Source organism: Furipterus horrens, unplaced genomic scaffold (genome assembly GCF_987537825.1).
Source record: "Furipterus horrens unplaced genomic scaffold, mFurHor1.1.pri manual_scaffold_5, whole genome shotgun sequence".
NCBI classification, from domain to species: Eukaryota; Metazoa; Chordata; class Mammalia; order Chiroptera; family Furipteridae; genus Furipterus; species Furipterus horrens.
Window position 1 is genome coordinate 145,391,576 of NW_028327175.1, and position 15,407 is coordinate 145,406,982.

Sequence of the window (15,407 nt, forward strand, 5' to 3'; positions counted from 1 at the left end):
AAAGATTCCAAAAGAAAAACATTAGTACTAAACAAATTCAGTAAAGTTGCAGGATACAAAATCAGTATACAGAAATGTGTTGTATTTTATACACTAAAATAACCACCAGAAAGATAAATTAAGAAAACAATCTAATTTACAATTGCATCAAAAAAAAAAAAAAAAAAAAAAACCAAAATATACAGGAATAAACTTAACCAAGAAGGTAAAAGAGCTGTGCATGAAAAATCATAAAACATTGATGAAAGAAATTGAATAAGAAACAAATGGGAAAATATTTCATATTATTGGATTAGAATTAATAGTATTAAAATGACTTTACTACTTAAGGCAATCTACAGATTCATTGCAATTCCTATCAAATTTCCAATGACATTTTTCACAGAAGTAGAAGAACAAAACTGGAGGCATCATGCTTCCTGATTTGAAATTATATTATAAAACTATAGTAATCAAAACAATATCAGCATAAAAACTGACACATAGATCATTGGGTAAGAATGAAGCCCAGAAATTAATCCATTTATGTACGGTTAATCAATTTACAACAACAAAAAAGGCACAAATATACAATGGAGAAAGGACAGTCTGTTAAATAAATGATGCTGGGAAACCTGAATCATTCTCTTACACCATACACAAAAATTAACTCAAAATGGATTAAGGACTTGAATGTAAGACCATAGACTTGAATGTGAAACCATATAACTCCTAGAAGAAAACATCAACAGTGAGCACTTTGACATGGGTCTGGGCAATGATGTTATGAATTTGACATCAAAAGAAAAGACAACAAAAGTAAAAATAAGTAAGTAGGACTACATCAAACTCAAAAGCTCTGCACAGTGAAAAAAACTATCAACAAAATAAAACGCAACCTATAAAATGCGTTAAAATATATATAATAAGGGGCTAATGTCCAAAATGTAAAAAAAAACTTCATACAACTCAATAGCAGATAAACAAACAAAAATGGGCAGAGGGTATGAACAGATGTTTTACAAAGAAGATTTATAGATGGCCATCAGGTACATGACAAGATACTCAGCATCACTATCAGGGAAATTCAAATCAAAACCTCAGTGAGATATAAGTTTACAGCTGTTGGAATGGCTATTATCAAAAGACAAGAAATAACATGTTGGCAAGGATGTACAGAAAGAAGAACCCGTGTGCACTATTGGTGGGAATGTAAACTGGTACAACCACTGTGGAAAAATAGTATGGAAATCAAAAAATTAAATTTAGAACTATCCTATGATACAGCAATTTTACTTCTGGCCAGTTATCCAAAGAAAATGAAAACATGAATTCAAAAAGATATATGAACCCCTATGTTCACTGCAGCATTATTTACTGTAGCAAAGACACAGAAACAACCTAAGTGTTCACTAACAGATGAACGGATAAAGAAAATATGGAGTATATATACAATGGAATTTTATTCAGCCATTGACAAGAAGTAATTCTTGTCATTTATGAAAACATGGATGGACCTTCAGGGCATTATGGTAAGTGAAATATGTCAGACAAAGAAAGACAAGTACCATATGATCTCACTTATATGTGGAATGTAAAACAAAACAGAAATCTCATAGCTACAAAGAACAGATTGGTGCTTCCTAGAGGCATGTGACAGGGGTGGGTAAAAATGGGTGAAGAGGTTCAAAAGGTACAAGTTTTCAGTTATAAAATGAATAATAGGAATATAATGTACAGCATGATGACCATAGTTAATCATACTGCATTGCACAATTCACTACACATAGGAATGGTTACCACTTAGAAGCAGTGATGGAGGAAAACTTTTTTTATTATGTGTTTATGTTTGAATTTTTTACCTTCAGCAACTATTTATTTTGGAATTAAAATTTTTTAATGTTATTTTTGTTAAAAAATAATAATGCTGTACTACATATTTGGAAGTTGCTAAGGATATACATCTTAAAATTTCTCATGATAAAAATATTGTAACTAGATGGTGATGGATGTTAACTATTGTGGTGATCATTTTGCAATATGTAAAAATATTGAATCATTACAATATGCACCTGAAACTATAATGTTATATGTTAATTATTTCTCAATAAAATACATAAGTAAAATAGCTTACCACCCATATAAAGAAATATTTTAAAAGAAAGGCTTCCAGTCAAAGATAGCAGAGGAAAAATATCTTCACTCTATTTTCTCCTTCTACCCAGATGCTCCATAATGGGATAGGGAAGGCAACAGATAAGGTGTGGAAAGGCAAGAATAAAACATACATAGGATAATCTTTAGCTACAATGAAAGTTTCAGCAACCATACATACCAAGCACTCGGAAGTGTGGATAGTTACTAGGAATTATACTAACAAACCTTGGACCATGAGCATGACCCCAAAGTGAAATATATGGTCCTGAATGTCATGTCTAATGACTTATGATTAGAATAAAATTTGGAAATATAGATGGACCTTAAATGTGAGACTCAGTTAAGCACTACAGAATGCTAAGGAAGTGTGGCAATGGCGATATTCTATAGATATACCAGTTCTTTTTAAGGCCTATCATTGTTGTCCAATAAAGTGGAAGGGAGTAAATAAAGAGAGGGTGGCCGTGACTACAAGGTTTCAGAGGACATGGTAGGGTTTCCTATAAGCCATGTAATCTCCTAAACACCAAGAAGTGAGGGCAAGTGAAATAGATATGGTGAGATGTTTTCTAAGGCAACAAGTTCTAGTGTAGAATGCTAAATTTCCCACTTCTAACCTTGCTTCTTCTGTTTTTCAGGGTAGCTCTCCCCATTTAGAGTGAATAATAAGAAAGGGCCCAATAGGAACCATTCTCCCCCCCTCTCACAGCTACAGCCCCCTCTACACATACCAATTCCTTTCTTACTTACTGGCTTTGTTCACACATTCACAGTCTGACTCAGGAAAAGATGAATTTATCTCCAGTTTTAGGTTTGATTCAATTCATCTACTCCAGTCACACTGACATCCCCTGGTGATTGGCATTGATTGGATTTGACACACAATCTAAGCTGGTCCAAACAGACCTAAAAGAAGAATTTTAATGTAAATTCTTAATGCCTATAATAGGCCCTCAATAAATAATTATTGAATCTATAAAAGTTCTTATTTCCACTGGTATTCATCTTACAGCTATGAAGAGAAATTACCTTAGGATAAAGCCAACATTAAGATATGGTAGAATAAAAACCTTTCCAGAACTTGGGTCATTGAGGCTCTGATCCTACCAGGCCTAGAGTTTGCCCTACCACTGAACTGCCATTTACATGATATAAATGTCCTTATTGTTTTAATCAGTTTCAACTGTTGTTTTATGTTAATTTTAGCTTAAAGGTGCATAAGTAAAATGTAAATAACATACATGAGAAATGAATCAAAACTAGAAGGATTACTCCCTAAGAAGTAACCCCAAAACACCTTCAAGTGTTTGTAGATAATAGTAGAAGTAAACTAGTTTTATTATAAACAAAAAATAGCATAATAGCAATTCAATACTCAGACAGGGAGATAGTAGATAGATTTGGGAAAAATAATGGAAAAGAGAAAAGGATATAGAAGTGATTCAAGAAAGGGTATAGAAGTCAAAGGGAATAGAAAAAATGATTAGCTATATGAAGAACATATTTCAAATGAGACTGAAAACATTCATATACAGTATTCTTATATAGTTAAATTATTGGGTTGGCCAAAAAGTCCCCATGTTTTTTTCCATAAAAGACATTTTTCATTTTTCCAATGACTTTATTGATTTCGATATTTTGAATATGTTGGCTATCTCCTGCATGGATTAATGTTGATTGTTCTCAATTAATGTCTCAATTTGAAGGCTATCCGTTTCAACTGGTGTACTCCATTGTGGAGCATTGTCCAGTGAGAACTCTCCAGAACAAAAATTTGCAAACCACTTTTGACATATTCGATCACTCATAGCACCTTCTCCATACACTGCATAGATCCTGTTTTCCATTTCAGTTGTACTTTTACCTTTCTTGAAATAATAAAGCATAAATGCTGAAAATGTATATTTTATTTCATCTTCAATATTAAAATAGCTACACAAAAATTCACCAATTTTGATACCTGTTTTTAAATGCACACTGATATGACAGCTGTCACAATACAATCTAACAAAGTTTTTCCGAGTGAAGTTAAAGACAACTAAGTGCTACTAGAGTCATCCTACAGGGAAATAAAAGAAGCAAAGTTTTTGGCAAACCCAGTATGTCATAAAAAAAAAAAAAAAAAAAAAAAAAAAAAAAAAAAAAAAACCTCCAAATTCAAAGTTTTAAAAACTCTTTCTTAATTTAAGGGGAATCTTTTAGGAGTTAATATTGTTGGTAAAGAGGCACATATTTGAAATTTAACATTTCTTTTATTTTCAAAAGCATGCATTTTATAATCCTGTGTGTGTGTCTCCATCTACATAAATAAATGTATAAAATTCTATTTAAAAATGTTAATTACTATTAACATTTTGAGGTATTGGATGATTTTTTAATAATTTTATTTTTATATATTACATGAATATCTTGGATTGAATATGTATCACTTGTAAAAAACACAAGTGATCTTCAATAAGTGATATTTATTGTCTTTCAAAGATAAATGAGTAAGTGTAAAAGCAAAATTATGCATGTATTATGGAAACATTGAATTAACAATCAAAAATCTAAGATGTGGTTCTTTCTCATATTTAAAGTACTGTAAAAATTAAAACTGGCAAGTTAACGTAAAAGAGTAAAAAAATTAATCATAACATCACAAAAAGGAAATCTTTAAATTGTAAGAGAATATTAAATAGAATTGCATGTTTATGTATTTTTAAAATTGATTTAAAATCGGCAGGTTGAATTACTAGATAATGACATATTAAAGAAAATAGAAAGCACCTGTCACAGAAAATTGGGACAGCAGCTCAAGGCAGATAATCATCGCAGTTCTCAGAACAAGCAAATCACCTACATACTACACTTAAGTGAATCATTATGGCCTGCTTAGTAGAAGAAAATATTTTGCACTGATATTAATAATCATGATGGACAAAAATTAATAATAGTCCATAATAATTTCCCAAAGACATATGAGCCCTGTACCAAGAGAATAATTTCTAAAGAAATAATTTTTCATGGTTTAGCATACCATTTTCCTGTCTGAACTGACTTTAGTCATCTCCACATTCCCTGGTCCTTCCATGTTCTCTGGTCCTGGCACAAAACCACATTCCAAGGATGGATAGGTTAAAAAAAAAAAGAAAGAAAGCCCTATGGCTTGGGTATTAATATCCTTCCTAACAAAGAGGGTGCCATGTGTAACATTCTCTCCTGAGGACTGAGGAACATGGAGAAAAGGATAGTAGGAGCACACATCCATAGAAGCATCCATTCAACAGATACTTTTTTAAAAAAGATTTTATTTATTTATTTTTAGAGAGAGGGGAAGGGAGTGAAAAAGAGAGGGAGAGAAACATCAATATGTGGTGGCCTCTCATGCGCCCCGAACTGGGGACCTGGCCCGCAAACCAGGCATGTGCCCTGACTAGGAATCAAACCAGCAACCCTTTGGGTCACAGGTCGGCACTCAATCCACTGAGCCACACGAGCCAGGGTCAATAGATACTTATTGATCACTTACTATGGGCTAAGCATTCTACTAGACTCCAGGAATACCAGTGAAGAACAAAATTTAACCTGGAAGGGAAGACAGATGTAAAACAACCACACCAATGAAGAAGTAATTACAAAGCATAATAATTGGCATAAAGGGCACTGTAAGAGAAAAAACAGAAAAGGAAAAAAGAGTATGACAAAGGACTGTAATTTATATAAAGTTAAAATTTGATCAGTAGATTATTACATTATGTTGGTTGATTAAGGTTATAGGATTGGTTATATTAGGTTGATGAGGGTAGGCCTTTTGAGGAATTTACGTAATGCTTAAGCTAAGATGTGATATGTTAGACATTAGCCAGATAAGTTTGGCGAGAAACTCAGGGCAAAATAAACAGCACCCTGAGTGAGCAAATGTCCTGGTGCTTCAGAGAAACAGGAGGCTGGGGTGCCTGAATGCCCCTCAGTGAGGGTGACGGTGCCATCACATGGAGTTCTATCGCTGACATGCTTGTATTCCACCCTAAAATCCTGGACTTCATCCAAAATGTACTCAGTGAGATGTTAAGTATAAGAAAGGGCCAGACAGCGGAAGAAGCACCTTGAATGACTAAGGATGGCAAAGGGGGTGAGGCACCCGCACAAAAAGAAATGAGGGAAAAGCAGACAAATGTGACCCATTTGTGGTTTTGCTAAGTGGTTTATGTAGAAAGGGTTCCACACTGTTTGTTTTTTTTTCCATTATGTTCCCAATATAAGTCCCAAAATAAGAATTGATGTCATTTATAGTTATTGCAATTGCTTCCTTATTTAGAAAATAAAAGTAATATCTCTTTTCATTCTTGCAGCCCACCTTTCTCAGGCCCAGATCCTATGAAAACTTATAACATCATATTGAGAGGGATTGACATGATAGAATTTCCAAAGAAGATTGCCAAAAATGCTGCTAATTTAATTAAAAAACTATGCAGGTAAACATTGCACCCACAGTATTTTTGAAAAATTTATAATGTTAAAAAAATTAGATTTTTTAATCAATTATTATTTTATTTTTAGGGACAATCCATCAGAAAGATTAGGGAATTTGAAAAATGGAGTGAAAGACATTCAAAAGCACAAGTAAGTATTCTTTCCTTACAATTTTAAGTTTCAGAGTTCGGAAGACCTGAAAGCATTTCCTTAGGCTGATTTTTTTTTTTTTTAAGTTAGTGGTTGTATAATTGATATAAATAGCCACAAGCAATGTATATTTTAATTCTGGTATTCTATTACCTAGTAGATTATTAAAAACAAAAGTCCTCCATCATATCATTCCTAGACTAGAACCAAAATCTATTTCTCCAACCATTTTCTGATTAGATAGCATGACAAAGAAAAAAATACACAGTCTCTCTTAAAAAGAAGAAATAGAGCATCTTAAATATCGGACCTTATGCATGTTGATGGATATTCTAGAGCTAACCTAAGACCAGATTGATTTTTCCCTCTTCATCTGTTTCTGTAACACTTACAGGAAATTCACATCCATACCAGGGGAACTTATTTACTAAAATACCTATGAATATCTAAAAGGCTGGCTAAGAGTTTGGTGTAAGCATTTGCTAATGGTGAAATCTTTCAAAGACAAAAACACAACAAAAGCCAAACAAACATAAAAACCCTTCATGTTATTTGGCCAACATTTTCACAGAGAAGCTGTACACAAAATACATTCACTGTATTAACAAAGAAAATGGAGGAAAACGAGATATAGAGAAACCAACACAGTGATGAAAAAGGATAATTAACTGAGCTTGCCTACTGAATCAGTGGCAAAGATGGGAAGATAATTTTCTGTCCTGACTTTTCATGCCTGATTATACCTCCTTAAAATAAAATATTCTTTAAGATGCAGGGCCAAGTATGTTATAACATTTTTTAAGTTATAATGATAGTGTACAGAGAAGGAAAACTCTGACTCCAAAAAACCTCCGCTGCCTTGCGGCATACCTCTTCAGGGGAAAGGCTAAGGGAGTAAACCCCGACAGAAAATCCGGAGCCGGAGTCCCTAAGGCGGTTTGACGTTGTAGTCAACACCGGCAACTCCTGCGGCGCACCTGAAGCCAAGCTGTATTGACTCCGTCTTTCCCTTGGACCCTTCAGCTGCGAAGAGAGGGGGGGTCTGCTGCATGGGCAACAGCAGACCCTCCATATCACCCTGCCCAGGCTCTGTAGCTTCAGCTCCACTGGAGAGGACGCTCCAGCGTCATCGCAAGATGTCGATTCAACACGGGAGGAGACAGATACCGTGTCACTCCCGAGTCGGACTGCACAGCCATTCTCGGCGGTGCAGATAGACTCTTAAGAAGCTACACCATCGTCTCTCAAGACGGATGGCTGCCGACGAATGATAGTGTAGGAATAAGGTCATGCAGATATTATGACAAATTACTAGAATAAAAAGGAGTTGCTTTCTAACTGGTATTTAAAGATTTGACAATTAGATTTCTTAAATCATGCATTACACAAAATAATCTAATTTTAAAAAATCTTCAGTTAAATAGAAAATATTTTTTCCACATTGAAGATGTTTGCCTGTTTTCCATCAGTCATGGACATCATACATGTTTCACTGAGAAGGTTTTAGCTGAGGTAAAATGCTTTTAACTTTACCTTTTTTTTTTTCTTTCCTAGATGGTTTGAGGGCTTTAACTGGGAAGGCTTAAGGAAAGGCACCTTGACACCTCCTATAATACCAAGTGTAAGTAGACTTTCCAGTTTATCTATTTTTCATATACATGAAAGTGTTTATGTCAGTTATTTTTAGTTTTATTCTATGATCATATAAAATAATAGAAGTACCACATTAAAATAATTACATCTAAATCCAAGCTTAAAAACAGATAAGTTAGGGGATAGTTATTATATGTACATGTATGTATATTTCACTGTTACCTTTTTAAACTGTTCTTTCTAAGTTGCTTCTTTTATTTGTGAATAAAAATTAACTCTTAGTATGGGAAGTGTTAAAAGACTACAATGAATCTCCATCAACCAGGTTTTGTTTTGTTTTCATAATATATAAACCTTATACATCATTACTCAAGAATAAGAATACATTAGCAAGTTTAATTAGTCATATTCATGAATTATCAGAAATGTGTATATTTTGAATTTCTTCACATATGTGTTCTCTCTACATAAGATACAGTATGCATGTAAGTATACTTGGGGGAGTTGGAACAATGTGTGTTAATTTATGTTTATGATTCCAGTGTGCTCTCTATCTCGCTCTGTTCCCAAGAACCTAACCGTAAGAGCCATATCAAAGCATTGCTCTGGTTTCTGGTAGAGTTTGGTCAGCAGACCAGCAATCATTTTCAACAGCTATGAATTCCTGGCCAATATTGTTTCATTTATAACCCCTCCTATCCCCCTCCCTTGTTACCGTATTACTTCCCCACTCCATGACTTCAAACTATACAACAAAGCCACAATATTCAAAGTAATATATTATTGGCAGGAAAATAGACATGTAGAAAAATTGAATTGAGAGCTCAGAAATAAACCCACATATATATGGGCAACTGATTTTCAAAAAATGTTTAAAATATACAGTGGAGAAAGGAAAGCCTCTTCTATAAATAGTGGTGGGAGAATTAGTAAACCACATGCAAAAGAATCAAACTAGAGGTATATGACACCATATACAAAGTTAACTCAAAATGGATCAAAGACTTGAATATAAGATCTAAAGCAATAAAATGCATAGAAGAAAACATAGATACTAAACTATGGACCTTGGTCTCAAAGGGGTTTTTGTGAACTTGACCCCTTAACAGCAAGAAAGGTAAAAGCAAAAAATAAATGAATGCCACTAAATCAAACTAAAAACTGCACAAGAGAAACCATCAACAAAGTGAAAAGGCAACCAACTGAATAGGAGAAGACATTTGAAAGTGATACCTCTGATAAGAGTCTAATATCTAAAACATATGAAGAACTCATACAACTCAACAACAATAACAGATAAAAAGAAAAACCCAACCAATTAAATAGGCAAAGGACCTGAACAGACATTTTTCCTAAGAAGACATACAGATGGACAGCAGATATATCAAAAGATGTTCAACTTCACTAGCTAAAAGGGAAATACAAATCAAAACCACAATAAGATAACTACCTCACACCTGTTAGAATGGCTATTATGACTATTATCAACAAGACAAAAAATAACAAGTATTAGAGAGGGTGTGGAGAAAAGGGAACCCTTATACACTGCTGGTGGGAGTATAAATTGGTGTAGCCTCTATAGAAAACAGTATGGAGGTTCCTCAAAAAATTAAGAATAGAGCAACTGTATGACCCAGCAATCCCTCTTCTGGGTATCCACCCCAAACATTTTGAAAACTCTTATTCATAAAGGTGTAAATGCCCCTATGTTTATTACAGCATTATTCATAATAGCCAAGACGTGAAACAACTTAAGTGTCCCTCAACAGATGATTAGGTTTTTAAAAAGATGCTTGTATATATACAATGGAATACTACTCAGACATAAAAAAACAAAAAACAAAAAAAAATGATAAAATACTGCCCCCATATTACCCCCATTCCCAGGCACAACTGTGTTCTCTTATTCTTTCATCAGGCTTTAAAAAAAAAAAAAAAAAAAAAAAACTTTTTTTAACACATTATTTTTTTTCCTAAATATTTAGTCCACTAAGGGGATTAAGTGTTTATACTATTTTAACTTGAAATCTATTTCAATTCATTGCATTTTTATTTTTATACAATACTGCATATGTCTAATCAAATGTGCTGCATCTTCACTAAGGGGAGAGGCCTGCTTTGTGGTCCTGAGTCCTTCATTTATATATATCCTTCTGGGACTAATTCAAGACTGTTCTATATATAGAAATATTTCCATACTTCTAAAGTTTATGTCTGTGCTAATGTTTATGTTTATTACCAAACAAAACAGAAATGCCATTACCATGTCTCACATTACAGATGCTAATTGAAGTTTTGTTTTCAGAAGAATAGAATGAGAAACTTGGAGAAATAAATATTAAGCCTAAATTATCCTAAACTAAATTCATCAGGGGTCTCCTTTTATGCAGCAGTAACATTAAATGAAGAGCTATATATCTGTAAATGGTTTTAAATATTAGAATAGGAGGGACACTAAAGTGTGTTTCTTCATTGATTTAACCGATGCTCTAGAGATTGAACTTTGCACAGTAAATTTTTGCTTGGGTTTAGACATGGCTTATTATTATAGTTGGAATAAATACACAAAATCCTTAAGATAGCCTACAAGGCTGTACATAAGCTGACACCTGCCTGTTTCTCCTATTTCTCATTCTACTCCCCTTCTCTCTTACACAGCAGCAGTGTTGGCCTCTTTTGGTTATTGTCCAGCATGGAGCTCTCTCTCACCTCAGGACCTTTGCATATGCTATTCCCTCTTTATTGAACTCTGATTCTTAGGTTTAAAATAATGCTTTTCCAAAGAGGTTTTCCACGATGACACTTCTTTTCTCAAGCCCCCCCCCCTTTTATTGCACTAACTAAACTGTGAAACAAATAATCACAAAAATTTATAGACAATTATAATTACACAATTTATTCCTTACTAGAGTATAAACTCCATGAGGGCAAGAACCATATGTATTTTTAGTCACCACTGTTACACCCAATACAACAAAGCACAAAACTTGCTACCTAATAGATACTTAAAAAACAGTCATTGGATTAAGGAATGAATAAAGAGTGGTATTTTAAAATCTGTCATGGGAATTTACTAAAGAATCATATACGTTTTTACTATTCATTCTCTCATTTGTAGGTTGCATCACCCACAGACACAAGCAATTTTGACAGTTTCCCTGAGGACAGTGATGAACCACCACCTGATGACAACTCAGGATGGGACATAGACTTCTAATGTATTTCTCTTACCTGCTTCTGCCTTGCTGAAGACAGCTTTTTCTGAGACACAGCTGCCAGCAAACCTGAGGGAAAGAGAGAAGATTAGTGCTCGGGGTCACCATGATGCCTTTGATCGATGCTGCTCCAGTAACTACAGTGGCATTAGGACTTATTGCTTAGATGACAATAGTGCTCTTTTTACATGTTTTCTGTTTGAACCTAAAAATAGCAGTTGACATGGTGGTCCTGAAGCAAAGCCTTTCACCAGTAGAGAGATGTTTTCTATTGTTGCAATGATCTTGCTTCGCTCTGATTATCATTTGAAAGACAGTAAGAAACACTCCAGGCTAGTGAAAGAGTCTGTACCTTACGAGAATTATCAAAAAGATCAAAAAATAATATATTGGGTATGATAGATTTCTATGGTACAAAAACTGGGCTCTTCCTTTTCTTCAAGTGGGGGTTGTAGGATCTGTTACCGCAGGCCGGTGTATATACCATACAAAAGAGGACCACACATCTGTTGGTCACAGAGTTCATGTCAAACCAGTGCTAGAAGTTTCATGATTTCATTTCCCAGCAGTGCTGATGACAAGACTGAATGTTACCTTTCCTTTCTGACAGATTTAAGAAATTGATATGTTAAAAGCACAACCGCTATGGGTTCTGCTGAGAAATCCCATAGCAGGTATATATGCGTTTTCACAGAGGATTGGAAAAAAAACCAAGATGCATGATATTTGTTTGTTTCTTTTTGATAAATTGGCATGACAGAGTGGAAAAAAGCAATTTGCAACCATTTCATATTTTTTACAATATTGTGTTTAAAGATGGTCCTGGAAATAAGTGACTAGCAGCCAATTGGTTTTTATTTATTACTTAACACACCCTCAAACTGAGGCTTAAAATCTTCCCTTTTATAGAAATAAACCCTTGGGGTCAGGGTGGGGTGGAGAGGGATCAAGATTCATCCAAAAAATAAAAATTAAAAACTATATAGGTGCTATGTATATCTTTCATCTGTAAATGTCAGTGTCTGAATAGACAACACAAATTCTAATCATTACATGTGTAGCCAGAGACTCAAGCATTTTCACTAAATTTATCAAACCAAACTCCTCTCAGATTTCACCTATACAACATAGTCTAGGGTTGAGGGAGGAAGATGATGAAAAACCTGTTTAAACTAGCTTCTTGTCTTAGGCCTGAACCAAGTAAAAGAAGAAGAAAGAAAAAAAGAAAAGAATAGAAAGAAGAAAGAAAGAAAAAGAAAGAAAGAAAGAAAGAAAGAAAGAAAGAAAGAAAGAAAGAAAGAAAGAAGAAAAGTAAGAAGAAGGAAAGAAATAAAGAAGAGAAAAAAGAAAATGAAAGAAAAAAAAAAAAATCATTGAGATTCGCTGATACACCAGATGAGAAAACTTATTTATGTGATGTTGAGGAACACAACAAGAATTTGGCCATGTATTCATTACCTTGTCATGAATTAGCTGATATGAGTCCATGTGCTTGTGAAAGTAGGAAGGAAGTAGAGAAGAAAACAGGAACCTAATTTCTTAAAAATAAGATTAGCTAAATAGAGCAAAAATATTACAATTCTGAAATATCATACTACCTAGAAATGACTGGATTTGAAAATATCAAACTGATTTGCCTTTCTACCATGGGGAAAAGTCAGCAGTTTAAACTGAGTCCTTTGTCGGCAGGCCAGTTCACTATTATTAGCTGTCATAAGTAGCAGAACCATTGGGAAGCTTCTTTGGACAAATAGCATTACATCTCTTAGACAAATGCATAACCTTACAAGCTGTCATCCTGATCTGGAACTGTGTATGTAGTTTGGTATATTAAATAGGGGTTTGCATTTTTCCAGTAGAGAGTGTTTTTAAAAGTCAAACAAATATAGACATTTCTGAAAAAAAAAAAAAAAAAGTCCACTTAGATCATTATACTGTATCCAAGAAAGCATATATTATTTTTGTTTCAATTTTTCATTATTAAGACTACTTTAGAATATATCTTATTAAAATATAATATCTAAGAAACATTTGGAGAATAAAAGTATTAAGGACAGACATATATGTAATTAGAATTAAAAGTTTGATTCTAAGATATTATTATTTTCTTGTTAAGTTTTTTTCCCTCCCTTATAAACAATTTCTCAAAATCAGTCTATTCCCCAAGATATCCACTTCCTTCTACAGATTTTGGAATATAAAATTAAACATACCAACCTCAAATCCAGCTACAAATGTATTTCAGAAAATTTTTATTGCTTTTAATTGGCTTTTAAAATATATAATTTTGATGTTATAGTTAATGTTCAGTGATTTTTGTTATAAGGGAGAGTAGATTAGGCCTGCTAAAGGTTTGCTAGAATATTTAATTTACCTAGTCATTAAGTAAAGGAATCTGCTCCTGCAACTTTTCAAATATCCCAATAGCCCTAGAGATTAGCACTTCTATGTGTTTTGGAACTGTGGTTCAAGTCTAAGACGACCAATGTGTATAAGTTCTATGAAGAAGGAAGTATTACTCGGTACAATGTACCTGTAGGTCATTTCTCGCACTTGTTATTGCATCCTTGTCAATTTTATCTGTGCAATTGCATAAGGACATCTAAAGCAATCACCAAAAAGTAAAAGTGAAGTACTTCGTCCAAGAACTGCTAACTAACAGAGAACATTCATTTACTTTTCCACATTGAATTTTAAGGATTTAAATCTGTCTCAATGAAGACACTAGGGCTAAAGTTCACGGTCAGCTTCATAATGTTTGTCTCACTTTACTTCTGAATTTTTCATGCCCCCTCTTTTCCTACACTAAGAACATCTAGATAAGTGTAGATAGTCTTAGTGACAACCTGCTTGATTTGTTAACTTTCTCGTTAATACTTTAAGTATGGGAAATAAGGGCTTTCTGTGTGTCTTGGCTCACAGGAAAGCTGAAAACTGCCAAGGAAAGGAACACCATAATAGTGTATCTGAGATAGATTGAATACGTTAGACAAAATGATTTCTAGAAATTGCTATAAATGATTTTTATGTTTGTAACTTCTTTGTTATTAATATATGAATCAGATCCATGTGGCATTTAAAACATTTATTTTGATTATACTCTTTATAAGTCATAATTTTTGCTTAAAATAATAGGATATGCATGTGAACTACACATGTATAATATATAAATTCAACCCTTGAATTTTCTTGTTTCATTTCTAAATGACTACACTGATGATAAACTTAAATTGAAAGAGGTCAGCTACCATATTGAAATTAATGATATTAGAACTGATTTCAAAAAGTGGAGGTGATCTGTGCATTATCCATAATAATCATTCTTTCACAATAGGACCACAGACAAATATTTATGTAAATAGTATTTTTTGTGTGATATTTTGTGGTACATATAACTTTTTTTAGTGTTTCACAGCATTATTATTTCATTTTCTTTGTACTGATTAATGTTTTTAGGTCTAAATAGACTTGAATTAATGTCATAATTGTCAGTATTATTGAAAATTTTGTCAACTGTACTGTTATTCATCTGTCCCATAGTTTAGAACATGACCTGGCTATCTGGCATTGTTGCAAGTGCCTTAAATTCATGGCATCCTATTAAAAAAAACAAATTTGGTGTTATGCTGCATGACAAAGACAAACACACCTCAAAATGTTGTCCTTTCTTAGCTTGCTGCGTTTTACAGTTCTTTCTGCTAACAATTTATAAGCCTTTATTATATAATACTGATGAATTACAGAAATGATGAAGTTGTTCTCTTATTTCTGTTAAATGTACCAGAGCTGTGTATCTGTTAATGAGATACAGCGTCATTTCTGTGAAATGTATAAATGTATGTGCAGGTCAAATTATTA

The 15,407-nt window shown here is 33.5% G+C and overlaps 1 protein-coding gene across 5 annotated transcripts in view; it reads left to right on the plus strand.

Annotated features, from left to right (window-relative positions):
- PRKG1 (protein kinase cGMP-dependent 1) overlaps window positions 1–12,487 on the plus strand; it is a 1,228,801-nt gene extending 1,216,314 nt beyond the window's left edge. For all 5 annotated transcript variants that reach the window (XM_090278041.1, XM_090278040.1, XM_090278045.1 and 2 more), the window contains 4 exons: window positions 6,471–6,593; window positions 6,679–6,741; window positions 8,296–8,362; window positions 11,453–12,487. In XM_090278041.1, the coding sequence (XP_090134167.1) occupies window positions 6,471–6,593; window positions 6,679–6,741; window positions 8,296–8,362; window positions 11,453–11,551 (352 nt within the window). In that variant the 3' untranslated portion in view covers window positions 11,552–12,487. The remainder of the gene's footprint in view (window positions 1–6,470; window positions 6,594–6,678; window positions 6,742–8,295; window positions 8,363–11,452) is intronic.
- Window positions 12,488–15,407: the final 2,920 nt, after the last annotated feature.